General features: G+C 43.2%; 1 protein-coding gene across 6 annotated transcripts in view; it reads left to right on the forward strand.

The window, feature by feature from the left end:
- LYN (LYN proto-oncogene, Src family tyrosine kinase) overlaps positions 1-18889 on the forward strand; it is a 115179-nt gene extending 96290 nt beyond the window's left edge. For all 6 annotated transcript variants that reach the window (XM_025477765.3, XM_025477766.3, XM_049103775.1 and 3 more), the window contains exons 11-13: positions 5588-5741; positions 8680-8811; positions 17437-18889. In XM_025477765.3, coding sequence (XP_025333550.1) covers positions 5588-5741; positions 8680-8811; positions 17437-17639 — 489 coding nt within the window. In that variant the 3' untranslated portion in view covers positions 17640-18889. The remainder of the gene's footprint in view (positions 1-5587; positions 5742-8679; positions 8812-17436) is intronic.
- The last annotated feature ends 8082 nt before the right edge of the window (positions 18890-26971 follow it).

Raw genomic sequence — 26971 nt, forward strand, 5'->3', positions numbered from 1 at the left:
AAGGACAGTCACTTGTCAGGAGGATTATTTGAGCTCTGCTTTGGTATGTAAAAACATAATTGAGATTCTTTTTTTCCCTCTAGAGTTGTATTCCACATAAAATAAGCCCACTGATCATTTACCAAGGGGCTGTGGCCTTAGGTATTTCCTGCCCCAAGCAGAACTGTACTGAGACCCCCCCCCCCCCACAGTTGACCCCTGGCAACTCACTTCTCAGTAAATTTATTTGATAATGGAAGCTGTGGATCACTCAGAGAGCAGGAGTCATGTTGCCTTCCTCAGAGCAATCCAGGCAGGGGTGTGTGAAAAGGGTCTGCTGAGCTGCCTGCAGTGTTTACTCCTCATTTTGGGAAAAGAAACACAGACTTTCTATCTAAACATTAATATTGGAGAAGGAATTTAAATGAGTTAGCTCAGTCCAAATGCTTCTGACAACTTTGGTCTGATTTCTGACCTTGTACCCTGGGGAAATAATGTATCTGCAAAGTAATTAGGACTCTAGATTTTGTGTTCCGTCTCCACTTTGTGTATCATAAGTGTGCACCTGTGCGTCTGTGTGTGTATACGTGTATGTGCATAGTGGAAAATGATGAGCAGAGGGAGCAGAGGCTGTAATGCTTTACAAAATGCTGGCATTCTGAAAACTTGCCATATGCTTGTATGTATTCGTGTGTGTGCATGTGGGGGTATGTAAAATCACATCTGTAGTTATGAATATACCATAAAATAGGCACACGCCGGCAACACTACCATGTAGAATATGCCTGCAAGAGCCCTCTGAGATGTCGATGAAGGTCTGCAATCCACCCCTGATCCAGCTCTCTCACCAGCCAAGACCACTGGGTCACCTCCACCTGGAAGGCATGACACCTTCTAACTTGTTGTGGGCCACGGAGGGTACATACACACTTCCTATATCACACCAGCAGCAAAGGAGGCAGGCCAGCATATTGGTGGGCAGATCATTCGATCATGCCTTTTGTCTGTGGTTGCACATGTTTTGTTTAGCCCCTTTGCTTCCCCCATGTTTGAAAGCTGATTGGCAGACACCGGATGACCAATTTCTTTTCTTTTGACAGCACATTCAAAAGGCGTCTCTGAAAAACTTGCATTGCATGCGACTGGAAGTCTGCTTCTTTAGCATTTGACAAGATAAGACGGTCCTGTAACTTGGGAAACAGCGTTTTTAATATCACCCCGGTGCCTAGAACTTTTACCAGGTTCTAGATGCCTGGAACTTCACCAGAGCCCATGTGGGTTACTGGCTTAGGGTCACTATCTTACTTAATAATCCTCTCGGCCCTCCCAGGACAGCAGAACACAACACAAACACACACACACACACACACACACACACACACACAACCCATAGGGAGAAATGTCATCATCATATATTTCCACTGAAGGTACAAAAAGAGGAACCAAGAAATGTACATTCGCCATGCTATCTGAGCTGAAGAACATGAGAAATGCAAAGCACATCTAAACGTAAATTAGTGAGCTTTAAACCAGGAGTAGGAAAACATTGCTAACATTATCTTCTTACATGATTGTCCTCAGTTTAGGTAATGGGGGCGCTTTTTATTTCAAATTTCCAGTAGCCTCATACCCAGACTCTCTCATGCAGAGTTAAGAACCAGCACCTGAACATGAGACACATGGTTAATTACTTCGTTGGCCTAGGCAGGAAGTTTACAGACTCAATGTGTTTGTACATCACCGGGCCTGGTGTTATGAGGCTGCTGTGGTCCAGGATGAAGAGGACTCTTCGTATGATTTAAACCATAAAGATCAGATCAGTTTCCTAAGCCCTCTAAGTAATGGCACAGCCCCCAGAACCATGAGATAGAAGGAGATAGGCCTTCATCCCCAAGCTGTGAGGCTGAAGGATACTCTCCCTGAGTGACAGGAAAAACAGAAGCTCATGACACATATTTCAAGCTGTTTGTTAATGAGGTCTTCAGCCAAGGCATTCCCAGCCCCTTGTCATCTGTCCCTGGACCTTAGCCTGCTCCTACATGACACCTCCCTCCTGACCTAGGCTCTCTACTGCCGGCCATACACGTATTGCTCCTTCTGTTGCTTGAGCTGAGTTATATAGTAGCTTCCTTTCCCAAGCATTGTGAGGACAGCAATCCACTTGTGAGGTTGTAGGTATGTGTTGAGACCAAAAACTCATTCCAATGTATGTAGAACTTTTTTTTTTTAAGATTTTATTTATTTGAGAGAGAGAGAAATAACATGGGGGGTGGGGGGATAGGGAGAAACAGACTCTCCACCAAGCAGGGAGCCCAAGGTGGGGCTCGATCCCAGGACCCAAGGATCATGACCTGAGCCAAAGGCAGAGGCTTAACTGACTGAGCCACCCAGGTGCCCCCTATGTAGAACTTGGAATCCTGAAATAGTTTAAGCTTAAAAGTGGATGATCTAGTGCAGTGCTTCTGACACTTTAATGTTCATGCCCATCACCCAGAAATCTTGTTGAAATTCCGATTCTGAATGAATAAATCAAGGTCAAAATCCAAAATGCCACACTTCTCCCAAGCTCCCACATGATGTTGAGGCTGCTCCAGGCCCGAAGGGCACACTTAGAGTCACAAGGGCCTAGGGCGGTCCTCCACCCGGACTGCATGTTGGAATCACCTGTGGAGGCCTCATTCCTACAGATTCAGGTTTAATTGGTTGAGGGCGGGGCACCTGGGTGGGTCATTCAGTTGGTTGTCTGCCTTCAGCTTGGGTCGTGATCTCAAGGTCTCAGGATCGAGCCCCGCATCTGGCTCTCTGCTCAGCAGGGAGACTGCTTCTTCCTCTCACTTTCCTCTGTGCTCTCTCTCAAATAAATAAAAATATTAAAAAATAATAATTGGTTGAGGGTGAGGCCTAGGTAGGGCGGTATTTAAAGATCCCCAGAGACACAGCCAAAGTTAAGAAATACTAGCATAGGGTCTAGGACTTAATTTAACTGCTAAATGCACAGAAGGGACATTAAGTTTATTTCCAAACCATTGCACTAACTTGTGGTGTGACTCTGGGAAAGAAATGTCCTTTCAGCCTCATCAGAGTTCTAAGGGGAATGACAGTTACTGATCTTTTAAAATAAAATAACATATAGGTCATTAAAATCTACCAGCAAGAATGAGAGAGATGTGGATAGTTGGCGCCACGTCCTAGAGTCTCTGTCAGCGGTCCAGTCCCTAGTGGGGTGTCCAGGGCAGGTTACTGCCAACTTTCAGCGTAGGCTCAGGTTGATATCGCAGCCAACTTTGGCTCTGGGGTTCCTGAGCAGTTTGTATGTAGCTATTGGAATGTGACCTGAAGGCCCAAAGACAGCCATGTGCACTACCCTACACCTGCCCCAAAGGATTGACATTCCTGCGGGGACCATAGGTAAACAGACGAGGGAGCCCTGGGACTACCCACATTCACAGGTGGGAGTCACATAAGGCTCCTTAGAGGATGTGACGTCTCCACTGAGGCCTTCAGAATAAGTTGCCGACCCGAAGGGCCTAGAGTAAATGTTCCACAGCAAGCAGAGGAAGCTCTGGAACCAGGCTTCAGGGCTTCAGGACAGGAGCTGGTCACAGTGAAGAGGCATGAGGGCTGAGCAGGCGTTAGGTCATACAGGGCCTCTGTGGCAGTGTTGAGTTCAGACATTGTCTTGAGACGAATTTATTTTGTGTGTGTTTTTTAAAAATATTTTATTTTATTTACTTATTTCGAGAGAGAGAGAGCATAAGTAGAGGGGACAAGCAGAAGGGAAGTGCGAAGCAGACTCTGCACTGAGCAGGGAGCCTGATACGGGGCTCCGTCCCCGGACTCCAGGATCATGACCTCAGCCAAAGGCAGACACTGCACCGACTGAGCCACCCAGGTGCCCCTGAGGCTAGTTTTAAGCAGGAAGTGGCCTGGTAGGACTTGCACAGAGGACTAAAGTATTCCTGTCCAGGGACACGATAGCCCAGACAGTCACGGAGCTGAGGCTGGCCAGGCCAGCCAGGCAGGGACCTGACTCCAACATGCCCCAAGCAGGAGCACGTAGCCCTCTTCTACACTTGACCTGCCCTGCTCCGGGGCGACACACAATACTCTTGCTTGGAAAAGCCATACAGTATTTAATTGCCATTTCTACAAAAGAAAGAAAAAGATCAGACCTCTTTTGTTCCTTCTAATGTATGATTTTCTCTGTTCAAAACTGCCCTAGTGTGTGCTAATTATTAGACGCCAGAATTTTTGTGTCTGTGTTGCTGGCAAGACAGTATTCTGGTAGTGTTGAAAACCCAGTGCATTTCCTAAAGAACTTTCTGAGAAGGTTTGGTGACAAGGTGGGGGGTTCTGATAGATACACATAAAGACAGAAAAAAGGAACAAGGTGTGGCTTCTGGCTTGGAGGTGTTTACTGTCTGGCAGGCAGAACAACAATAAGTGCATGAAACAGCATAAAAATAAAGACTGAGCTATGATCAGTAGGTGCAGATAGTTTTTGTACAAACTGACCGTGGAGGGTGGGCACAGGGTGAGGAGAAGTCTTCTGGGAGCAGTTCAAGGAAGCCTGGTAAACCTCGGATTGGCCAAGAGAAGGGAGGAAAGATGGTCCAGGTGAGGGTCAAGGTGAAGCAGAGCCAGCAATAAGGAGCTCTGCCTCTGTGAAGCAGCGTGGCCTCGCTGAAAGGGGGTTTGAGCTGGGTGCACGAGTGGGGAAAGTCAGGTCCTCCAAGCTGAGACTTCTGGATTTCGAGATAGAATCTACAAGAATACATTCATTCCTATGTGACATAATCCGAATTAGAGCTGTCCTTCTAACTGCTCACCAGATACAGTTAGTAGTTCCTTCCTTTCTTCCTTCCTTATATCTATCCTTGATTTGTTCCTTCCTTCCAGATCCTTATCTTTATAATGTTTGGTAATGTTTTCCCCAAACATCTCATTTTGATTTCCCTAAAAACCCAGTTTTCTAGCAAGCAATGAGTAGTAGTTTCACCGCCCCTACTTTATGGTTTTGTTTTTACTCTTGGATTCTTTCCTGCCATCATCATCGTGCTTTGTGGTCAGGGTGGATCTCTCTTCATCCGGGAACAGGACTGAGGCCGGAGAACTTGGAGAACCAGTTCTGTGGGCTGGTGATTAACTTGACAGCAAGGATGCTGCTGCCCAAGGACATCCTGTTCTCGATACCCCAATCATTTATTTGTGGTAGTGTGTCACTTTCTCTAGCTCCAGTGCCTCACTTGAAACACTGGGATCGTGACATCTGTGTATCCATGTGCAAGATTTTGGTAGGGTCTTTTTTTTTTTTTTTTGTAGGGTCTTAAAAAGATTTCCCACACGTTAGAAAATGTCAAGACAGGCAGCTCTGTTAAAAATCACACTGAGACCGTAACCCCTGTCATTGGAGATTTGTGGTGAGGACGGTTATTTTAGAAAGGACTCAAAATACTGATTGTCATGTACCTGCTGCTTTTAAAACTTGAATGATCAGAATAATATACATGAAAAGATTTCAGGATTTTGAAAGGTTTTCAGTTTTCCTTGTTGGTCCTTTCGGATAACCTACCCTAAATTGAAAATGAGAGCCTCTTTGTGTTTTCAGATTGCAGAGGGAATGGCATACATCGAGAGAAAGAACTACATCCACCGAGATCTACGAGCAGCAAACGTTCTGGTTTCTGAGTCACTCATGTGCAAAATTGCAGATTTTGGTCTTGCTCGAGTCATCGAAGATAATGAATACACAGCAAGAGAAGGTATGTTGTCTTCACGATATTTACGTGTTTTGTTATTTAGTTTTGTTTTTGTCTGGTTTTTCGGGGTGGGGGAGGGAGAATGGTTCACGAAGCAACTACAATAGTCATCATTTAAAAAAAGAACTCATTTAATAAAATGTTCACAAGGTACCGTAGTTGCTGTTTGTGGGTATGTTCTAATATTTGTTTTTAAAAATTACTCTCCTGATTAACTTCACATACTGTTTATAAAGTTGACAGATGTTGTCATTTGTATTTCAAATAAGCACAGGAAAACACAAAGAGACTTGGCAAGTTCAAAACGCTTTGTTTATATTGTATATTAAAGCTTCTACCCAAACAATGAAGTCCACTGTTCCTAACTGTAGAGAAGACGTTTGTAATGATAACTCTGTAGCCTGTGCTGGCCTTTTCTTTTTTTTTTTTTTTTTTTTTTTTTGTGCTGGCCTTTTCATTGCAAATTAAAACTTGGAAATTATCAACACAGAGAAGTAAATGTAATGCACTCTTTTATTTAACTGCATTCCATATTATACACATAATTAAAAACGCATGGAAAAGCATAAGACTCTCAGTTGCTATGTGTGGCTCTGTCGCTGGACCCTGTCTGGGGCTGCACTCGCCCTTAACGTTGGAGACTCATCCATGTTGCTTAGGATCTAAGGATCCTGATAGTCTCACTCATGAAAGTTGAGTGAATGTTTTTGCAGAGCCAAGCACTCTCTTGACATTCCTAAAAATTATTAAACACGTGTTATTTTCCTTTAACCATGTGCATGTTCTTTCTGGAAGATGTCCACTAGATTTATAAAGATGGCAGATTCAGAACATCGTTTTGATTTATTTAGTATTTCTTGTGCCCATCGTGTTTCAGGCAGTTCTCCTTCTGCCTCGAGATTGCATTCTCTTAGGTGGGTGATAATTTGTCCTCAACAGTTTGAGGAAAGGGGGTGAAAAATAATAACTAAAATGTAGAGAGTATTTATGTAGAGAGTATAGTGGGCACCATTCTGAGTGCTTTTCTTATTTGCTTATTTTTTAGAGAGAGAGGGAGAGAGTGCAAACAAGGGGGAAGGGCAGAGGGGAGGGAAACAGAGAGAATATCCTCAAGCAGACCCCCCATTAAGTGTGGAGCCCAACACAGAGCTTGATCCCAGGACCTTGAGATCATGACTTGAGCCCAGACCAAGAATCGGATGCTTAACTGACTAAGCCACCCAGGCACCTCTCTAAGTGCTTTTCATACGTTGTCTCATTTATGTTTACAACAATCCTATGTAATAAGCTCTATTTTGTTGTTCTTATTATTATCATTCCCACCTTATAGGTGAGGCCACAGAGAGGTTCAGCAGCTTCCAAATTCCCATAGTAAGTGGGAGAACCAAGAATCAAACTCAGGAGATGTAGCCTCAAAGTTTGCCAGCTACAACATGTTCCACTGGTTTTGTTGAATTGAACAAGACTGGTGCCTCGCAAAAACAACTATTGTTGTGTGGGACAGGTGGCTTAGTGCAGAGAGCTTAGATTCTAGAATTAAATAGTAGCCATTTCAGAGCAACAGTAATATTTACCTTTTATTGATATTTACCCTATGCCAAGCATGCAGCTTAACCCAGTTAACTCTGGCACCAACCTTATGGAGGTTCTGTTTCCTCATTTTATAGAAGAAGGTGCCAAGAAAACCCAAAGGCTTGCCAGGGTCATGCCACATTGGAAGCATTAGAACCAGGATTCAAACTGGGTGCACTGTGTGGGACTAACCACCCCCACACACAACTGGGGTCCCTACTGGAGCCACCTGGCCCTACCCTGCCCCCTGCCGCTACCCAGCCATGCAGGGTTTAATCCCCAGAATGTGCAACAGTGCATGCCCTGCACCATACCTACTGTTCTATGAGGCTTTCTGCTATCTTTACTGATCTTGTTTGGATTTCCAATTTGGGTCTGACACCACAAGAAATTCCAAAGCAAAGACCTAATAAAAGCAGACATGTTTAAAGTTTTTAAAAATGGTTGGTGGAACCCCCTAACCTTTTCCAGGATATAGGGACAACATTCTGTGCCTGAGTCCCTACTCTCTTCAAGGTACCCCCACAAGATTCCCACCCCCCAAGCCAGGTTAGGCCTCACCAGCTCCCCACAAGAATCCTAGTGTCATTAATATCTCTTTCTGGGCAGATCATTATGCTCCCCAGTTCCTAGACGTAGTAATGTTTGAGCTGAGCAAATGAAAGCAGGAGACCTTAACATTTGGAGTAGTATCTAAAATCCCTATTGGTATGGGCGCACAGAGATTTGTCCGCAAGAATATACACATCAAGAGACATTTATATTCCATATAACATAGTATGGGTTCATTGAGAACATTTGAACACTGAAGATTTATGCTTTAGAGGCTGCTATTGAGGGACAAATATATAAACTAAAAACAAATGCCTTTACATTCTGTGTCAGGCTCTTTTGTTTAAAGTAAGTTAGTTATGGATACACAAGAAACTTTGCTTCTTGGGGCACCTGGGTGGCCCAGTTGGTTAAGCTTCTGCCTTCAGCTCAGGTCATGATCCCAAGGTCCTGGGATGGAGCCCTGCATTGGGCTCCCTGGTCAGTGAGGAGTCTGCTTCTTCCTCTTCCTCCCCTGCTACTCATGCTCTCCATCTCTCTGTCTCAAATTAATTAATGAATTAATTAATTAAAAAAAGAAAGAAAAGAAAAGAAACTTGGCTACTCGCAAGGGGAATGCCCAAAAGGGAAACAGGGAGGGAGGCACCTATTTTCAGTATAACATGTGTACCGTCTCTGTTTTGCACTATGTGTATGCATTAGTTACTCAAAGGAAATAATTAAAATTTTCCCCAAAAGAGGAAAGTATGAAGGCCACATGCCCATGACCTTTTTGTTTCATCTCAGAGGCCCAAGTAAGACATGTGTTCTCCTGTAGGTGCCAAATTCCCCATTAAGTGGACAGCTCCAGAAGCAATCAACTTTGGATGTTTCACCATTAAGTCTGATGTGTGGTCCTTTGGCATTCTCCTGTATGAAATCGTCACCTATGGGAAGATTCCTTACCCAGGTATCATTCACTTACTTGTTTCCATTCCAGTGGTCTGTATGAGAAAAAAAAAAAAAAAAAGCCACATGGCTTTTACAGGAGGCATAAAAAATAAACCCATCTCCAAAGGCTAAGAATAAGCACTTTGTTCTAGATGACGGTCTTCGGTGGGAGTTGTTCTAAAAATGCTTAGACATTTCTCTGCCTTCTTATTTGATTGAATGCGGATTCTTCCCCGTGCCTCCCACCACCAATGGATTCCATCACTTGGTGCTGAGAAGGGGCCCAACACCCCCACAGGTATTGCAGATGGGACAATGGATTAGAAGGTGAGACATGGTGCTCCTCCTAAGCAGAACACCTGGTAGAGGAGGAAACAGACACAGAAATGAGAGTTTACAGTGCTTTCTGGTTAGTTTTGAAGTGGAGATTTGTATAAAGTATTTTGGAACCTCTGCCTCTTCGGGAAATAACCACGTCTGTTTATTAGTGAAAGGTCATTCCAATCCATAACTTCCCCAATGCAAAGACATCCATTCAGTGTCTCTAGAGTCCTAACACCCAAAGCACTTGGAGTCAGACTGTGCCAGAAACCCCCTCTTCCCAGGATCTGTGCCCAAATATGCAAGAAGCATTTCTCCCAAAGCCTTCACAGTAGTTGTTAGGCTTTTTACATTAGTGCTTTGTACAAAATCAATGGGTATGATGAATTTAAGATTAAATCTTTAATGTTTAAATCATTCCTTCATTTGAAAAATACCTGAGAGTGCTGGCCTCGAGATGCCCAGATGCAGCAGTGAGAGCTCCTGCCTTTGAGAGCTAATATTCTAGTAGGAAGAGACTGGTTAAAGTCGGATAGACAACAACTATCAGATGGAGCAGGTGCACTATGATTGAAAGATGAGCGTGGAGGAGGAGGAGGATGGATGCTGGTTTGACACTATGACCTTTGTAGCAGCAGATTGGAAGAGGGAGCCACAGGGCTGTCTAGGAGGGCTGAGCATCCCACAGAGGTGACAGTCACCATATGGGATCCTGAGGCCCAGTGGTTTGGGTGTCGGTATTTGCTAGATGAATGAATCACGGGTTTAAGCCATTTAACATCTTGATAGACACCATGCTGTGGATGAGAAAAACTTGGGGACAGAGCAGCAATGTGGCCTTCGTGCTCCTGATCTCCCTCAGTGCTGTCTAGGGATGAACCATAGAGAAATCAGGGACCCAGAGGCCAGCGGGGAGGGGAGAGCCTTCGGGTGGTGCCGCACAGTGGGCTGACTGTGCCATGAAATCCCCCTTGAGCCAAAATTTCATATTCTGACTGCCACTCTGCTCTAGATGCTGAAATGAACAGAAACATTACTGTAAAACAAGGAAAAAGAAATATTTTCTTGATCAATCCTGATATCTGACATTATGTATCTTTATCTATAATCTACATCTATTTACAGAGAAATTCTGTATCTTCAGATTATGCATATAATCTGATATCTGATCAAATAAACATTTAACTTCATAAAATGATATGTGATATGTTTGACAGGCTCCATAATGACACACAGACAATGCCCATAAGGCTCAGAGAAGGAGCCTTTTGCCTGGAACTGAATTACTAGCTCCCGGCAGAGCTGCTTCTGAACCCCAGGCCTCACAAAACCCTTGTTTTCATCCGCTATGCTCAATGTCCAGGATTTTAAAATAAATATTTAGGGTAAAAAAATCTTTTAAAAAAGCAGTAGAAAAATGGTATTAATTAATTAATTAATTAATTAATTAATTAAAAAATACAGTACGACCAACCAAACAGTACTGACTGATCCACTTCCCAGGTAGCCTGTCCCCTGTAAGGACAGGAGATACAAGATACTGTCAGGAGCTCTGGATGGTTGAGGTAGTCTAGTCGCAAGAGTTGTACATCATGAGAGCCTCTAGCTTAGGAGTTGTGAACAGAACTGAACAATCTTATTGATGTAAATATCAGAGGACTTGATTCACACAGGTAGCACAGAAATCAGTGAATGTTGCCAACACGGACCATTTCCATCACGGTTATGAAACTGCTTGTCGGAGAGACCGCACCGATAATTGAGTTATCCGGGCATATTTTCTTTACCCAGAAGAGTGCTAGATACATTAAGCTTTGGGTTTTTTTTTTTTTTAAGCAATTTAGAGACTATACACCTAGCTTTGCAAAATAATGGGAATAAGAGAAAGGAGGAGACAAAACAAAGAAAAACTAAGGAAGTCAGATATAAAGTGAAAACATGTTTTTTAAAAGAAATATAAAGCTAAAGATGAAATATACCAAAATGTTAACTATCCTTGGGCAATGAAATGGTAGGTTATATTAATTTTATTTTTAAATAAATAAAATCTTTAAAAAATTTATTTTTGATAAGCTTCTGAAGTTTCCATTTCTTTTCTCATTTTTAAAAATTATGTCTTCATTAAATATTTCAGTTGTTTAAGTGATATATGGTGTATCAAAAAAATCAGGTGGTACAAAAAGACTTCTAATGAAAAATTGCCTCCCTGGCCTCATGCTCCTCAAAGGCATTGACTTTCAGGAATTTTTGTTATATTCTCATATTCATTGCTCAGAATTAAAAATATTATACTCATACTATTATCTCTTAAGTAAGAAGTTTTCCCTGTTTTGTTTATCATTAAGTAAGAGTACAGCCACATGGTTCTAAATTCAAAAGATACAAAGAAGTATAGGTGGAAGTGGTGTGCCTTTTGTTCCTCATCTCCAGCCAACTGTCCTTCTCCTTGTCCCCATTGGAATCATTGTTATCAATTTCTGGTGAATTGGACAGAGACATTCTAGAAACATCCGGAGATATGATTAGAGGTGTATCAAATACACATGTTGGCTGGGTGCCAAAACTGATATCACCAACAGAGAACAAACTTTTGGGAATGAGAGAGTAAAATATACAATTTTGCCAGCAGAAGCTACTTAATCAAAATTCTAGTAGTCAGATGCTAAATGCAGGGCAGTAGAAGGTAGGAGTGTCATTTTCTCTTTGCAGTGTCTGTGTTGAAATAGATTCATTGAGCGGACACATCTAACTTCTGTGCACACCAAATGTAATTCAGTAAAAGTCTTTTTCTTAACACTCTTTTTAGAAAAAGGCCTTGCACTCATCAGTTGTATTTTGGGCCAATCCCCCAAACCTTTTGTCTTCGACTACTGTTAGTCCATTTCAACAAGTTTCTATTGTTTTAACATTTTTAGCCCCCCTAGGCTCCAAGCTATGAGGAATCCTTTTCTCCAAGCCTTCTCCTTAGCATTTATAAATTTGCTTGTTCTCATTGATGAGTGAGCACTGGATTCGTAGACAGTTTATCATGATGTTGCTGTACATGACTTCGGAGTTGGTCCTCATGAAAATTTGAGGCATCAGAGTTAATATTCTGCTTCTAATTCACACTTAGGACTTTTCCCAAATAGGACTTTTTTCTTGAGACACCCATTACCTAGATAAAATTTAATCGCTAAATAAGTACTATTATCAAATTTGCTTATGTTATGAATGCTAGTACCTGAAGCTTTCACCTAGAATTATAAAGTCCTCCACTTGTTGTGGCTTCTTACGTGGCTTGGCCAAAGTGGATGGCTTCTGAATCCTGTCCTGTGTCTTGGAACTCGTTTCTTCTGTGGAAGAACTCAGGATCTCTCTTTATCCCTGAAATTTCATTGGTCTTTGCTATGTTAGGCTGGGCTCTTATTTTGTCCTATTTGGAAGCTTGTAGCCATGAATTCTGGGAAGTTTTCATGTATAGCTTCCTTGAAAATTTGCTCCTGTCCATTTTCTGTCCTCTTTCTAACTCATATGGTGGTAGGTGGAAGATTCTGAGTCTCATGTCTGCTTTTCTGTTTCTGTCACTCTGTTGGCCGGTACTGCTTGAAGGCTTATCTTGTCACTCTTCCTTTGATGAGATGCTTATGGGAACGAGGATCTATGGTGATCATCCTTGTTAGTTCCCTCCTGGATTGCATCTTCATGTCTATTCTCTGGGACCATCTAGTTTCCTCAGAAGAGAATCTTCTAGGTCCTGCCAGTGGGGGAACCAGCCTGGCTATCAGCATTCTGGAGGTGCACTGGGGAGGAGGTATCAGTGTCTTTCATTGTTGTCATTGTATTTTTTTACTGGGGTAAAATAGGATAAATTTTAACCATGTTAATCACGTTCAAGTGTATGATTCAGTAAGGGTAAGTATATTCACATTATCACGTAACCATCACCATGACTTCATGGTGACTTCATTTCCATGACTTTTCGTCATCCCAAACTTAAACTATAACCATTAATCAATAACTCCCCATTCCCCTACCCTCCTGCCCCTTGTAACCTCTATTTTACTTTCTGTCTCTATGAACTTGACAACTCCAGGTACCTCCTGTAAGTGGAATCAAATATTATTTATCCTTTGGTATCTGGCTTATGTCACTGAAGGTTGTGTCCTCAGGATTCATTCAGCTTGTGGCGTGTGTCAGAAGGGTCTCGTTTTCCCATCTTCAGCCTTACTCCTCATTCCTGATCTTCTATCCCCCATTTGACTCCACCTCCACTGGACTGGCATTCCTAAGCATGGAGCTTGTCTTCCTCAGTTTCCCTGGCATTAACCTGGAGCACCTGCCAGACAGGCTCTAGGTACAGTCTGTCTGCAGCCATCAATGTTTCCCATCCTTTGGATGTGCAGCGACTCCATGTGGACCCTTCCCAGGGCATGCTAGGGTGAAACATCCTGCCTGTTACTGGTGTCCTTCTCTTGTAGGCACTTCGGTTTCACATTCCTCCTCTTGGCTCGGCCCACTTCTGCCTCTGAGTGACAGATGTCTTCTGGTTTCATCAAAGATGGAGTTTAAGTTTCTGTTTCTTGTTCTCTTTTTGTTTTAGGGTGAATTAAAGGGGGGAAAAAGAGGTAGGGAAAAAGATTCTTACTTCACTACCTTAAAAGCAAATGTAATAATGTTTATATATGAATTTCCTAAAGAAAATGGAGAGGATCTTTGTGGTTGAGGTTTTGTTTTGCTTTGCTCTTACAAAGAAAAAGGTTTGAACATGACAAAGTTTTCTGAAGCCTCATGTCTTTTCTGGCTGTTTCTTACCAGACCTATCTAGCATCTTAATAACACATGTAAATTGGAGTCAGGGAAGTCATCTGCTATAAACACTTACTTTGATCACAGGCAGTGCTCCAAACGACAACAAAAAAAAAAAATCACCGTTTTTAAAGGAAGGGAACTGACTGGGAAAGATTAGAGAGGGAGACAAACCTTAACTCTGGGAAACAAACAAAGGGTTGTGGAAGGGGAGGTTGGTGGAGGGATGGGGTAACTGGGTGATGGGCAATGAAGAGGGCACTTGATGGGTTGAGCACTGGGTGTTACACTATCTGTTGGCAAATTGAATTTCAATTTTAAAAATGTAAAAAAAAAAAATCACCCTTTTAGAATTATTAGGGGGTGGGAGACTATGGTCGCATGGCAGCCACAACTTCCTTGCTCACATGCACAGGAGGGCCCCTGGTCTCTCCAAACTGTTACGGTTTCTGGAGCTGGGTCTCCCATTCAGAGGAGAGAGAGTTGCTAACTCTGTATTTTTTTTTCTATTCTCTACTGTACTGAATTTTTCTCCTTCACCAACGTATAGCCTCTGCTAATTCCTCCCCACTCCAGATCTTACTTCCTGCTCCCCACCCGCCTCCCCTCTCCAGAGGCTATCTCCTCCACTGGGCTGTGAGCCATTTGAGGACAGGACTCTGTCTTAATCATCTTTGCGTCTCTCAGAGCTTAGTGCTAACTCATGTCCCGTGGTAAGCACTCAGGAAATGCTTGTGGGGAGAATGAAGGATGGAATATAAAACTATTTGCTTTTACCATCACTGGCCAATGGATGTTTGCTTTCTTGAACTGAGCAACGACCAAGGATCAGATTTAAACTTAGGGTCTGGTTGAGGTCTCCCTCCTCCTCTCTTTCTTCCATTTAAGACTTGTCATTAAAAAAAAAAAAAAAAAAAAAAAAAAAGACTTGTTATTAAATAGCCTTCTTTTGCTTGTTAATTTACTCCTGTGTTCAGATTTCTCTCTCTTCCTCTTACCAAGTCAAATTCCCCCAGGCAGGATGGAGCACACCTGGCCTTTATCCACATCATGGAGTGTCCTTCAGAGTTAGTAAAACAGGAGAATGAGGAAGGAAAAATCTTCAGTGGGGCAAGGTCATGCAGGGAGGGTGGGCCTGGAAAAAATCTCTTCTGTAGGTACATTCTGATCTTTTATTCAGCTGGGGGTTCTCCAAGCAGAAAGTGAAAGAGATATTCCTAACAAGTTGGCCATCCAGATGTTATTGCCTATCATTCTGGATGTTAGTCCTCCTACCAGGATCCCAGAGCTTCTCCCCTCAATGCCCATGTAGAAGCAAATACTAGAGATTTCATCTAAAATTTATCCAAGTGAGCAGGGTCAGTGACAAGAGCCAGAGCAATGCTGAAACCACATAATTTCTGGAGACGAGAACCCCAAATGAAGAAAGTGCTGCAAATCAGTCTCTTGGCTTCAAGCAATGAGAATAAAGTGAAGTCTTTCCATTAGAACATTCCAGTTACACAAATATCTGAAGATAGTGTTTCAGAAGACTTGAGCAAAATTAATTCATCATGTAAACAACTTTCAAGAGATCTTAGCATTTATAAATTTGCTTGGAAATTTCCATTTCTAAAACCAAGGAGTCTTCCAAGGCAGAAGAGACCAGACCAGTACCACTGGTCATGACCTATGGTAAGAAATAAACAGAAACCCTACTTCACAAATATAACAAAAGTTTCACAAAATCACACTAACTTTTATTATGGGTAGTGCATTCTGATCTTTGCTATTTCATTCTGTTATGATTTATATTGAAAAATACTGGTAGCTCCCTAAAAAAATCAATTTGTTGCTCTCAAATGGGTAGTGACCTACAATTTGAAAAACAATGATTAGAGAATAAATTCAAAAGGAGCCTGTTTCAAATCTAGTAAAAGACATTTCACTTCTGGCTGTCTTTTTTTTTTTTTTTTTTTAATTTTTTATTTATTTATGATAGTCACGAGAGAGAGAGAGAGAGAGAGAGAGAGAGGCAGAGACATAGGCAGAGGGAGAAGCAGGCTCCATGCACCGGGAGCCTGATGTGGGATTCGATCCCCGGTCTCCAGGATCACGCCCTGGGCCAAAGGCAGGCGCCAAACCGCTGCGCCACCGAGGGATCCCCACTTCTGGCTGTCTTGTAGAATCTTCCCAGTGATCACCAGTGGTAAGGAAAGGAAATTGGTTATGATGAGTGGAATTTCTCATATGCCAGGTATCAGACATATTCTAATTGAAAATAGGCCTCATAAAATACCTTTTTCCCTATAGAACGAGGTATCCACAAGGCAGACAAAACATACAGACGTGGATAGATCCTGTTAAACAGCTAAATGAGTATATTGCTCTATCCCAGTTTAATCATGGAGGAAAATGTTCTTTTTTTTTTTCCCTTAAAGCTGCTCTTAGTATCAAAGATTGACATTTCAGCTCTTGAACTACCCTGAGTCAGTTGACCATATTAAAAGCCATCCGTCCATACCAGTCCTCTTACAGGGCTCAGAAGGGATAATGAACACCCCACCTTTCTCACTGGATGTTGAGAAAATGCATACTGCAGAATCAGTATGAGCCAACTCTGGCCTATACTGAAGACTTTGTAGGGGACAATTTAATGATTGGGACATAATGCATTGGGCTAGCTGATTTAAGGATTTTGACTTCTTCAAACAAACTTACAGGGAAAAGCTAATTTTAAAAAAATATATTGGTATGAGATAATATACATGAAGATGACTTTTTGGTGTATCTATTACAAGTAGAAGCTGGAAACAATACAACAAAAGAAATTGAGATTGGGGATTAAGATTGGGTTTGAGAGGGCAGCTCCAGTGGCACAGCGGTTTAGCGCCGCCTGCAGCCCAGGGTGTGATCCTGGAGACCCCAGATCGAGTCCCACGTCGGGCTCACAGCATGGAGCCTGCTTCTCCCTCTGCCTGTGTCTCTGCCTCTCTCTCTCTCTCTCTCTCTGAATATATAAATAAATAAATCTTAAAAAAAAAAAAAAGATTGGGTTTGAGTAGTTCATTTAAGGGTCAATCAAGTCCATTATCCTGCCATTAAAAAAAAAAAAAAAAAAAACTTGCTCTGTCTTCATCTTCACGTTAGCCTGTTTTCACTCTGGCAAACTGAATGCTGTCTTGATCCCCTTCTTACTAAAATTTACATTACATTTCCTTGATGCCATGCATGATACCCACAAGCCTCTCTGGTCTCTATTTCTGAATCTCCTCTTCTAAGAACATCAGTCAGATTGGGTTAGGGCCTGCCCTGAAAGCCTCATTTTAACTTGATTACCTCTTTAAAAACCCTCTCTCTCCAGGCAGTCATATTCTGAGGCTGGGGCTCAGGCTCCAACATATGGATGTATTCGTTGGGGGACGGGGGACTGTTCAGCCCATCGTCACCTCTAAAGCTTGCTTCAAGAAGGGATGCAGGATGTGGGGAGCCAAACACCCCCTGCAATGCTTGACCCTTGCTCAGGTTTCTCAATGGTGCATTTCTTTTGCTTTAGGGAGAACTAATGCCGATGTGATGACCGCCCTGTCGCAGGGCTACAGGATGCCCCGCATGGAGAACTGCCCAGACGAGCTCTACGACATCATGAAAATGTGCTGGAAGGAGAAAGCAGAAGAGAGGCCAACGTTTGATTACCTGCAGAGTGTCCTGGATGATTTCTACACTGCCACAGAAGGGCAGTATCAGCAGCAGCCTTAACACACAGGAAGACTCCTGGCCGTTCGCTGGGACGACTGCTTTCTTCAAAAAGAAAACAGGACAATCACTGGTTGCGCTAGTATCTCACGCACTAGGATCATCCACCGTCTCTGCTTCCTGAAAGTGAGGCTAGGTAACTCAGGAAGACCACTCCCGACATGGAAAAGTATTCTCTTTCTCGTTGGCTGATGCCCACTGGTTGCCGCTTGGACTGCTCCCAGCTGGCAATCTTGCTTTGCTAGACCAACATCTGCAGACAGCCTTCTGAGAAGAAAACACCTGTTGTGTCCAGAACCCCCCACTCCAGCCTCTTGTTTACAACTCAGTGTGTGACTCTGAGGTTCAGAGGCTCCTGCAGTGAATCTCTCAACTAGTAACAGACTTAAACTCATTTATAAAAGTAAAGTAACCAGATGCATATCATGACCCTTCTTTGCATTTTCTCTCTGCTTTGGCTTATCTATTAAGAAATTACTAATCCAATCTGTTACATTTTGCAGGTGAAGTCAGAAGGTTAAAATGGTCTCTCCCAGATTTTAGCGATTTCCCCTCCCCCTCGAATCTGAGACTGTTAAACATTTTCCTTCCATGGAGACTGCTCCGAACCCCCAGACATGAAGCAGAGCAGCAGCAATGCTCTTCTGACCTGTTTCCTGTAGAAATGTCCTCTGTGAGCTGCTGTGTGTCCCAACATAGACCCTGCCCATGGCCAGGGCTGGTCCAGACCTCTGAGGAAAGGGAGAAGAGCCTCAGGAACTCCTCTACCCCAAGAAGGAATATTTTTAACAGTCCTGCTTTTCCATTCCACAATTTCCTATATACAGACTTTTTTGACAATGTACTTTGGGAGAATAATAAGATTCTAATTTCTGCAGAGCCTGATAGGGCCTTATAAAAATTTTCTTTATTGCTTCCAATGATTTGAACATTATTTTAATGATGGAATGTTAATTCTATTGTACTTGAGAAAGTAAATGCCATCTTTGAGTCTATTTTTGTGATTCAGCAATCTTTTCTAAATTGTGTAAAGCATGTGTGAGACTATTTATACAAAGATATGAGAATAAGTGACTGAGGAGGTTCAAAAGAGCTCCTGCAGCAGGGGATACGAGAGGTTTTGTTTACTAAATTTTTCTACTGTAAGCTTTGAATAGAAAATGCTATATCACCTCATGTTTCACTTATGCTCTTGTGTATATACTTAATATTTCTATTTTTTATTTTATTTTAATACACCTGGCCCTATAACATCTCAAGCTTTTTCTTTGTGTTTAACATTTCCAGTTACCATCAGCATAAAAATGAGTACCATTGTGGGAGGCGGAGCATGAGAGGGGATTCTATATAGTTACATCGTTTAAAGAACTTGCACAAGTTCTACCTCCATCCTTTGAGCATTTTCAGATTGGAAAACCAGGAGCTGACAGCCTGGATATCCCTGTATGGGGGCCAAATAGGATTTGTTTTCAAATAGGCTTAGCAGGCACCATTAGAATTTTATTTTGTGTGTGTTGCCTACGTGTTGAGTTCCTAGGGGAAGGGATAAAATATTCTACTGTTCCCAAAATTTTAACCTATTTTCCTGTGTGTTTTTAAAAAATGTTCTTTCTAAAATATTCTAAAGTTCTTGATTTACAAGTGCCATGTACATGAAGATAGAATATTATCACCGTATAATGTCTGCACAGCTGATGACTTGATCCACAAGGGTCAGTCTTCTGCATACATCCACCTGTTCACATTTCTTTTTTTTCTTTTCAAAGATTTTATTTATTTATTCATGAGAAACAGAGAGATAGAGAGGCAGAGAGAGAAGCAGGCTCCATGCAGGGAGCCTGACGTGGGACTCGATCCCGGGTCTCCAGGATCATACCCTGGGCCAAAGTCGGCGCTAAACCGCTGAGCCACACGGGCTGCCCCCATTCACATTTCATTTCAGAATCACACATGTGGCCCTGCATGTTATGTGGAAGGAAATTGTAAAGATTCTCTAGGGCAAAAAGAAGTTTCTAGAAAATTACTAAGCTTCTCTTCAGTTTGTTTTTCTTCTCACAATTCTGCTTCCTTTCGCCGTTTTACATTAAATTTTTCCCCTCAATCAAGTACATGAGCCTTTTTTTTTTTTTCTCTCCAACACCTTAGGCCTCATCACTCATTCTCAGGATGTGCTTGAGCCACATCATACTCAATGGGCACCAAGCTCAGTCTCTTCCCTCATCAGTAGGATTCCAGCTTCCTCATGACTGGTAGGCAAAATGAGAGACTGAGTAGATGTTTGTATAATGTTAGGGTCTCCAGTAGAGTGCAGAATGCCTGATATCATATCCTGGATCATTACGGAGGACTTGAAAAGCAAAATGGCCACTCCTCTACCTCTCAGATCTTGCCTTTGTTGTTCTGCAGTGAAGGATGTGTAAAAAGTTTCCCCAGTGGATATACTGGTGTGCCCAGGCTTCAGAATCACTCCTTTGCTTTGACTCATATTCAAAATTAATTGCTCAAAGAAAGGCTGGCCCTCCCTCTCCTCAGCTGATTTGGTTGCCCCAGGAAGGATGGAGGAGTAGAGAAGGAAGGAAAGGGAGAAAAGTTGCCTTTTTCCTTTCTTATGACCATGAAACTCACTGAATCTATGGTAAAGCTCATGAGCTTGACACGGGTGTCCTCAGTAGAAGGGACACTTCATAGCCCCTCCAAGCAGACCTCCCTGGGTTCTGTCAGAATCACACTGGAAACGCATACTGCCCAGGCCTTCTAGGGAAGATAGGATGCTACAGGGGCCTTGATTCCCCTCTCCAAGGTGTAAAAGAGGTCAATAAAAGAAGGGACCATATTTATTTACATACACTGTGGGATAGATCAAGGGTATTAAAATGTAAATATAAGCTCATTTCCAATTTTGCCTGTGACGATGGCTTTCCTTTATCTTTCCCTTTGCTTGGAACAAACTACATGGGGCAGTGGCCACTGAAAGGCAGTCAGAACTGAAACACCAGCATCTGGTACATGGACTGAAGTAAAGCCCATGTTCAGCCCCTAGCTGAGCTCCCCAGCCTTCGGGTCATAACTGCCACGCTCCACAGCCAATCAGTTTCTTGTGTTCTCAGATGAGGTCAGACCACCTATCTCTCTTCGCACATCTTTGTTTTCTACTTCTGCTGAGTTGAAGGGAGATGCCAACTCTCCATCTCCTACATTTTGACTACCTGAAGTTATTAGATTAGGAGAAGATGAGCCTTGCTGTTCTTCTTGATGGAAATGATAGTTATAAATACACGAAGCTTGCTATACAACCATCATTTGCTCAGTGCTCTCTTTTGCAGTTTGGCGCTTTATAAAAATGACCTGTAACCTATACCACAACCCTTGAAGGTATGGACAGTCTTATGACTTTCACGGCTGAAAAATCGGATGAATTTTAATTTTGGAGGAAATGCTATGCAAGATTTCAACTCACCACTCAGACCTTTAAAAAGACAATTTAGGGACCCCTGGGTGGCTTAGTGGTTGAGCGTGATCTTGGGGTCCTGGGATCGAGTCCTGCATCGGGTTCCCTGCAGGGAGCCTGCTTCTCCCTCTGCCTATGTTTCTGCCTCTCTCTGTGTCTCTCATGAACAAATAAATAAAATATTTAACAAAATAAAAAAGAATTTATAGAGACTACACCTTTTTTTCCATCTTTTTTTTTTTTTTTTAAGTGGTCTCAATGCCCAATGTGGAGTTCAAACTCATGACCCTGGGATCAAGATCACATGCTCTGCTGACTGAGCCAGTCAGGTGCCCAGGGACTAAACTTTTTAATAAAATGCTTTTATAACATTTATGCTTTGTTTTATAACATGAAGTTGTATTAAACTGATAAAGTTTTATTCTAGAAAGCTCTAACATGACAGACGTATAAGAGGAAAGCCTTCTGATTTAATTTCCTGTGTTCTTATGACTCTAAATACTTCAGATAGAAGTAAGTGCCAAAAGCTTCACAGGGTTCCCAAGATGGTCACCATGTGATCTTAACTGTTTCACTTACATGTTAAAATAATTGGGGCAGTCTTGGTGGCCTCCAACTCCAAGTTGTTGGAAAGATTAGTCAGAAATAATCAGGATTGGGCAATGTTCAATATTAGCACAAAACTTCTAGAATCAAAGCTGGCTTTATTTACAGCACTCAGATTAGATATCATGTCACAAAGCCGGAAAACAATATATGAATTGTTGTTGTTGTTGTTTTTTACACTTATGTAGGGTTTGGACAAAAGTCCTTAATCCCTCATATGCTAACCTTAAGGTCAGATGTGTTTTTTTATTTCAGATTTTATTTTATTTTTTATTTAAAAGCTTAATGCAATGAAAATACTGAATATTTGGCGGTTAACCTTCCATGAACACTGGAGAAGAAACCTTTAATCAAAAAAATATATATATTTCTTTGCCTCCCTGAGCTGCGACTCGAGGGCCGCCCTGGGTCTGGGCATTGCCCTGCATTCTCCCTGCTACGCCCAGGTATGGCGGGCACAGCTGGGACACGGCCAGAAGATAGCCTGCCTTGTGCTGGCCATGGGGCTTCTGGGCCCCCTGGACTGGCTGGGCCACCCTCCTCAGATCAGCATTTTCTACATCTTCAATTTCCTCGAGTTCACCCTCTGGCCATGCTTTGTCTTGGCCCTTGTGCCCTGGGTGGTGCACAAGTTCAGTGCCCAGGGGACACCACCCATCAGCTCTTCCTGACTTTTTTTTTTTTTAATTTTATTTATTTATGAGAGAGAGACCGAGACACAGACAGAGGGAGAAGCAGAGAAGCAGGTTCGGTTCTATGCAGGGAGCCTGACATGGGACTTGATCAAAAAAAATGCCTAAACTCACATTAAGTAGGATGAATATAGCCTGTAAATTGCTTCAGGTCAAGTTCTGCCATCAACTGATTTCTTTAAAACAAAACAAAACAAAACAAAACAAAAACAAATAATAAAAAAACCCAAGTTTTCTGATTTTCAAAATTTTTTGGACTTCAGAATTGTGAATTAGGGATAGTCTTGTACTCAGAGATCTTGAAGAACATTCAAGACCACAAGACCTTTTAGTATCAGTGGTGTGTCTGATTCAAATGGAGGACTTTGGGACGGGGGTACGCAAAACCCATTTTATGCAGCCATGTTCCAAGATGCAAAATATTTTTAAGTCTCTTTGAAACAACACAGCTATGAAAATAATCTCTGATCGAATTCACCTCAGGGAGGTCTGATACTTAGCAGGTCCAGTGGAGGGAAATATCTAGCAGTTTTAGGTGACCACAAGAGCTACCAGTGCGCTGTGGTTGCAAAAATAGTTAAGAGGTGCAGTAGTGAGTTACATTAGGATCTCATAAAAGGGCTACAAACCAAAAAATATGTTCATCCATAACACACAATTCAGACCATGTGGAAGCATTACATTCAATTCTGAATGCTTAATGGCAGATTCTCAAATCTTAACTATTCTGGAAAAGTCACTTTGATGTGGGCGATGGGATATGCGTGAAAGAATTGGGAGCATGTCAAATGTGGAAGTTTTGGGGCAGTCAGGGGGAGCCACAGCACAGACGTTTTGACGGGAGAGATAAGTGGGATCAATTTAAAGCATTTGCTCTGTCAACAAACTGTATTTTGAATCTTACTTTGTAAGACATTTTAGAAGTGGCTCATCATGCCTGATCTCTCTTTTGTCAGTGTACTTCCCTTTAAATAAGGTGTCCTGTGGGCTCACAGTAGTCATTCAATGCAGTGCTTTGCTGCACACTCCCCTGAGGCCAGGCAAGGGAGTAGACATACAGATTGTTAGTCTCAAATTGCTTGCTTTGAGGGGATAAGTACAAGGATGATACCAGTAGTGCAAGAAAACTATCATAAGGGGGAAAAATCGATTCAAAATGGGAAGCAAATCATTCTGAGCAAAGATGGCAAAGCTGATTACGGGAACAGGCTTGGAGGTAAAGGAAAAAAGCTTCGTTAAATAAGCAACATTCGGGTGGGGTTTTGCAGGGGGACAGGGCGCTGGCAGGTAGAAAGGAGTCTGCAGGGAGAAGTTTCCAAGAAAGGATGCAGCAGAGCAAGAGCAGCGTGGGAAGCACCGAAGGACAGCGCCCCCCAGACTGGTGGAATTGGAGCCCTGAGACTCAGACTTGAGATTGCATCAGAATCACCTGGAAGGTGCATTAGAACAGATCATTGCCCGCCACCCCGAGTGTCTGGTTCTGAGGTGTAGTTCTGGGGAGGGACTCAAGAACAACAGCTGAGATTCCTGGCTCTGGACCGCTCTTTGAGACCCGTTGGACGTGCTGGTTCTCAGCAGCTGGGGAACCCAGTCAACCAGGATGAGGCCACATCACGGAGAAAATACAGAGTCCCTGGGGAGGAGTGTGGCCTTTATCAGAGCACGCGGTGGCAGTCCTACACATTTGAGGGAGCCTCACGTGTGGCAGCACAGCGCAGAGCCGGCCGCCCAGTTACTGGGGAGCCACGGGGCCTGGCTTCCCACCCTGGCTCTACTTACTGTGCTCAGCGACAAAATAGGGGTAAGAATTCTGCTCCCCTCACAGGGTTGTTATACAGAAAAAGTGATGTAATATTTCGTTATGAGCCGGGCGCATGGTCAAGCCAAGGTGTGAAATAGAAACGTGAAATCAAGATGTTTGGTAATTGAGATGTTGAATAAAATGCAGTGTCAGAGAAGCACAGTATGAAGTCCAATCGGCGAGCAGTGTGGGGGACAGATGGGCAGGAAAACCAGAGAGGAGGCTGTTGTGGCAGTCACAGTGGGGGGGAATAAGAGCCCTAACTAGGTAGGGTTGGTGTGCTTTGGGAGACGCTGTAGATGCAGACTCTGAGGACCTTGCCTGACACTCTGAGATTGATTTCTTCAGATGTGGGACAGGGTACAGAGATCTGTTTGTATGACTTGTTTTTTTGTTTGTTTGTTTTCAAGATTGTATTTATTTATTTGAGAGAGTGAGGGAGAATGAAAGCACTAGGGAGAGGGAGAAGCAGGCTCCCTACTGAGCAGGAAACCTGACACAAGGCTCGATACCAGGACCCCAGGATCATGACCTGAGCCAAAGGCAGATGCTTAACCGACTGAGCCATCCAGGCACTGTGGGTTTTGTTTGTAACAACCTCCCCCATCTGTGAGATCTGATTTCAGAATTCAAGTTATAACCCTGATACACTCAAGCAGGCAATTGGATGTTGGAGGTGGTGACTGTTACAGATTTAACTGTCCTCCCAAATGGTATGTTGAAGTCCTAACCTCCAATACCTCAGAATGTAACCTTATTTAAAAATACAGCTGTTACAGATGTGATTAGTTAAGCCAAGAGGATTTCACCAGTAGGTCCCTAATCCAATAGAACGGGTGCCCTTACAAAAAGAATGTTCCAGGAAGAGCTAGAACACACATAGAAGGATGACTGTGTCTGCAGCCCCAGGGAGAAGAAGACCATGTACAAACCCAGTAGAGAGGCCCGGAACAGATCCTTCCCTCATGCCCTCTGAAGGAACCCACCTGCCAACACCGTAATCTCAGCCTTCTGGCCTCCAGCATTGTGGGATGAGATGTTTCTGGTGAAAACACCCAGTTTGTGGCACTTTGTTACAGCAGCCCTAGCAAATTAATGCAGCAACCTAGTGAAATTATAGGAGTGGCTAATAAAAGAAAAAATTGTGGATAACCAAAATAGAGAGAATCTGCAGTCAGGAAGAGGAGAACTGGACCAGCAAACCAGACAAAGAAGCATTTGCTACGGCAGGAAGTAGAGCTAACCTGGTATGCTGTCCAGGGTCCAGAGACCAGGCAGCAGTGTGTGTCAAAATGTAGGTTTTGTACTCAATACACTCAGGCGTACTGAGGCCAACAGATGAGGAGACAATTGCCCTTGAAAAGAGTTTGTGGGACACCTGGGTGGCTCAGTTGGTTGAGCGTCCGATTCTTGGTTTCTGCTCAGGTCATGATCTCAGAGATGTGAGATTAAGCCTTGTGTCAGGCTCCACACTCCACACAGAGTCTGTTTGAGAGTCTCGCCCACTGCCTCTCCTCCAACTCATGCACGCTCACTCTCTCCCTAATACATAAGTAATCTTTTAAAAACTGGAGGAAGAAAAAAACAGGGAGTAGGCAAATGTTTTGTCTTGACAGGAGCATAAGCAACCTGAGTGCAAGAATCATGCCCCTTTGGTACCCTATCCTGAGTGCCCAGAAGAACCCTTTTAAACTTCAACTGCATCTGGAGAGTGGTGGGGGAGAAAGGATTACAAAGAGCTAAAGAGAAGGGATTTGAGGATGTTCCCCATGAGCTAATAGGGAAGGAGGCAGAGCAGTGCTCCTGCTCCAGCCTGAGGGATGCTTCTGGTATAAAGGATGTAAAGCCACGGTAAGGACTGCTGTTAAAGCTGAATACAGGAGTCTGCTAGGGCTGCCATAACAAAGCACCACTGACTTGGGGGTGGGGGGAGGTGTTCTGAACAACAGAAATTTATTTCTCACAATTCTGGAGGCTAAAAGTCCAAGATCAAAGGCATTGGCTGGGTTGGTTCCTTCTGAGGCCTCTCTCGTTGGCTTGCAGACGTTCACCTTCTCCCTGTGTCCTCACAAGCTCTTCCCTCTGCATATGTCTGTGATCTAACCTCTTTTTCTTATAGATACCAGTTATATTCGATTAGGGCGCAACTCATTTTACCTTAATGACCTCTGTAAAGACCTTCTCTCCAAATACACTCAAGTTCTGAGTTACTGGAGGTTACACTCAATGTGTCTGAGGGTGACACAATGCAACCATAATACTCAGTCTCTCCAAGGAGAAGATGGAGTAAAGAGGCGACCAGATGACCCCAAGCTGCATCAAGGGCAGAGAGCAGTTACGATGTCCACGTTTCCTTACAGAGAGCATCAAAGCCCACACACTGCTTCCAGCTCCTTCTTGCAGCTGCATGGCACCGGACAGGGGCTCAGTTCCGGGGCCAGGCCCTGTCTGGCCCAACCCAAAGGCTGTTTGAACCTCTCTAGCCTTACTTTGCTCATGACCTACTCTGCTGGGCAGACAGGACTGGTGAGTATCAGGGAAGACAATGATCTGAAAGTGCGTCCCAGTCTACCAGGGACTTTGCCGGCTGCAGTAATGGGGAAGGCTGTCACAGTGCACAGACAGACAGGTGCTGGAAGCCAAGGTTACTGGGAGGGAGAGAACAGCACCTGGAGGCCTGGGCAAGGTCCAGTTCCAACTGGCTGCTGAGTGAGGCTTAAAATAAGGTCAATTTAAGCCAGAGGGGGAAAAAGAAAGGTGAGAAGGGAACCTTTTCAGAGGTGAAAAG

This window comes from Canis lupus, chromosome 29 (genome assembly GCF_003254725.2).
Source record: "Canis lupus dingo isolate Sandy chromosome 29, ASM325472v2, whole genome shotgun sequence".
Taxonomy (NCBI): Eukaryota; Metazoa; Chordata; class Mammalia; order Carnivora; family Canidae; genus Canis; species Canis lupus.